The sequence below is a fragment of the Aptenodytes forsteri genome, unplaced genomic scaffold, assembly GCF_000699145.1.
Source record: "Aptenodytes forsteri isolate BGI_AS27 unplaced genomic scaffold, ASM69914v1 Scaffold147, whole genome shotgun sequence".
In the NCBI taxonomy this organism is placed as follows: domain Eukaryota; kingdom Metazoa; phylum Chordata; class Aves; order Sphenisciformes; family Spheniscidae; genus Aptenodytes; species Aptenodytes forsteri.
In genome coordinates, this window is record NW_008795320.1 from 1,775,088 (window position 1) to 1,778,000 (window position 2,913).

Here is a 2,913-nt window from a genome sequence, read left to right on the forward strand (position 1 = left end):
TGAACCGGACCTTCCGGGAGCTGGCAGTGCTGGGGGAGGCGGGGGGCGCCTGGCGGGAGCTGGGGCCCCGCATCTACGCCTTCCTCAACGGCAGCCTGGAGATGCAGGTCCTCCGGGTGCGTGACCTCCAAGACCCTCTCCCCATTGGGGACTGGGCTGCGGTGGGGTGTGGGATGGGGGTGTGGTGGGGTGCAGCTGGGGCTCCTGGCCGGGAGCGGGGTGGGCTGCAGCTGGGAGTGGGGTGGGCTGCATCGCCCCGCGGTACCCTGGTGCTTTGCAGGACCTGCTGCTGGCCCCGGGGATGGCCCAGCTCCTGGATGGGTTTCTCAACGGCACCTCCTGGAAGCTGCCACCACTGGCTGGGTTCCTGGCGGGGCCGGCGGCAGGGCCGGGGCTCACCTGGCACCAGGTGTATGCCGATGCCGACATGGTCCTGAGCACGCTGTCGCAGTTCATGGAGGTGCGTGTCACCCCAGCTGCCCAGGCGGGCTGGCTCCCCGAGCCCTGCTGAGCCCTGCCTGCCCTACCTGCAGTGTGTCTGCCTGGACAAGATCGAGGCGGTGGCCACCGAAGAGCAGCTGGTGGCCCGGGCCCTGGAGCTGCTGGAGGAGCAGCAGTTCTGGGCAGCTGTGGTCTTCCAGCCCCCCATCAATGCCACGGCCCCCACGCTGCCCCCCCACGTCCGCTACAAGATCCGCATGGACATCGACGAAGTCACAAGGACCAACAAGATCAAGGACAGGTCGGGGGACGCCCACCCCTTCGGTCTCCACGGCCACCCGAGCAGCCCGTGCCCATGGTGGGGGGATCCCTCCTCCTAGCATCGTGCTCTGCCCCCAGGTTTTGGGACCCGGGCCCTGCGGCCGACCCCTTCAACGACCTGCGCTACGTGTGGGGGGGGTTCGTCTACGTGCAGGACCTGGTGGAGCAGGCAGTGGTGCGGGTGCAGACCGGGGCTGCCCCACGGACGGGGGTCTACGTCCAGCAAATGCCCTACCCCTGCTACGTGGACGATGTGTGAGTGGGTGGCGGGGGGTGGCCCTGGTCCCCCGGGACCCTCGAGTGACCCGCTGCTGCGGGGGACGGGGCCAAGCATCCTGCAGCATCGCTGCCCCAGGGAAGGTGGCACAGGGCTGGTCCATGTCCCAGCTGTCCCCTGCCTGGTGGTGACCCCGGGGTGTCGGGCTGGATGTGGAAGGGCCGGTGCCGTCTCCCCCAGGTTCCTGCGGGTCCTGAACCGCTCACTGCCCCTCTTCATGACGCTGGCCTGGATCTACTCGGTGGCCATGATCATCAAGGGGGTGGTGCATGAGAAGGAGACGCGTCTCAAGGAGACCATGAAGACCATGGGGCTGAGCAGTGGGATCCTCTGGCTCAGCTGGTTCCTCAGCAGCTTCCTCCCCTTCCTCCTCAGCTCTGCCCTCCTCGTCCTCATCCTCAAGGCAGGTTGCAGGGCACGGGGGACAGCGTGGGTGACACGGGGAGCGTCGGGGCTGGGAGCTGGCACGGGGGGCTCCGCAGGCTCCAACGTGCCTCGATCCGCAGCTGGGAAACATCCTGCCCTACAGTGACCCGGCCGTCATCTTCCTCTTCCTTGGCACCTTCTCGGTGGCCACCATCAGCCAGTGCTTCCTCATCAGCACCTTCTTCCCCCGCGCCAACCTGGCCTCGGCTTGCGGCGGCATCATCTACTTCTCCCTCTACCTGCCCTATGTGCTGTGCGTTGCCTGGCGTGACCACATCACCTTCCCGCTCCGCGTCCTCGTGGTGAGCGGCCGTGGCTGCCCCCTCCCCGATGCCCCTCGGGCACCTTGGGCATGCCAGGCAGGGGGCTTTGGGGCTGAACCCCCCGGGCTGGTCTTTCTGCCCACGCTGCCGTTCTTGCCACCGCCAGAGCCTGCTGTCACCGGTGGCCTTCGGCTTCGGCTGCGAGTACTTCTCCCTCTACGAGGAGCAGGGGGTGGGCATCCAGTGGCACAACCTGGGTGCCAGCCCCGTACCGGGAGACCCCTACAACTTCGCCACGGCCATGGGGCTGCTGCTGCTGGATGCTGGCCTCTATGGCCTGGCCACCTGGTACCTCGAGGGTGTCTTCCCAGGTGAGCGTGGTCCCCTTGGCCCTCGGCAGCCCCCCTGGCCCCGGCCCTGCTCAGCCCCCTTCTGCTGCAGGTCAGTACGGGATCCCCAAGCCCTGGAATTTCCCCTTCCTGAAGAGCTACTGGCTTGGAGAGCCGTCCTTGGCCGGGCATCCCCCATACCCCACCAGCCCCCTTGCTGCACCCCATGGTGAGCCCCTGCCCACCCTGGAGCTGCGCGGCCGAAGGGCGGCAGCCATGGAGCTGGGCTCAAGCCCTCCCGCCTGGGCTTTGCCCCCAGCGGGGGGTCCTGCCCCATGGCAGGGGGTCCTGCCCCCCGTGGCGTGGGGTCCTGCCCCTGGCAAGGGGTCCTGCCCGGGACGTTACCCTCCGGTGGCTTCCAGTGCTGGTGGAGGAACCACCCGCCCAGCTCCGGCCCGGCATCTCCATCCGCAACCTGGTGAAGATTTACAGCAACGGCAGCCACGTGGCCGTCAACGGGCTGAGCCTGGACTTCTACGAGGGGCAGATCACCTCCTTCCTGGGCCACAATGGGGCCGGCAAGACCACCACCATGTGAGCTGGAGGGGCTGGGGTCTGGCCAGGAGGGGCTGCGTGGCCACGGCCGGGGACAGGAGCTGAGCCTGGCTCTGCCCTGGCACTGTCCCGACCTGGGTTCCCACGAGGCCGGGCTCTGAGCACCCCATATAGAACAGGGCACCCCGGCCCCGAGCCCCACTGGTCCTGCGCTCCGTGACCCCCTTTCCCACCGGTCCCCCATCCAGGTCCATCCTTACCGGCCTCCTGCCCCCCACCTCCGGCACTGCCTATATCCTGA

At 68.3% G+C, this 2,913-nt stretch overlaps 1 protein-coding gene across 1 annotated transcript in view; it reads left to right on the plus strand.

Moving 5' to 3' along the window:
- Positions 1-2,913, plus strand: part of ABCA7 (ATP binding cassette subfamily A member 7) — a 39,932-nt gene that overhangs the window by 569 nt on the left and 36,450 nt on the right. Inside the window, exons 3-12 of the mRNA XM_019472212.1 lie at positions 28-116; positions 281-460; positions 534-742; positions 841-1,017; positions 1,220-1,442; positions 1,546-1,767; positions 1,895-2,099; positions 2,170-2,286; positions 2,480-2,651; positions 2,861-2,913. The exon at positions 2,861-2,913 is cut by the window's right edge and continues 27 nt beyond it. Coding sequence (XP_019327757.1) covers positions 28-116; positions 281-460; positions 534-742; positions 841-1,017; positions 1,220-1,442; positions 1,546-1,767; positions 1,895-2,099; positions 2,170-2,286; positions 2,480-2,651; positions 2,861-2,913 — 1,647 coding nt within the window. The remainder of the gene's footprint in view (positions 1-27; positions 117-280; positions 461-533; positions 743-840; positions 1,018-1,219; positions 1,443-1,545; positions 1,768-1,894; positions 2,100-2,169; positions 2,287-2,479; positions 2,652-2,860) is intronic.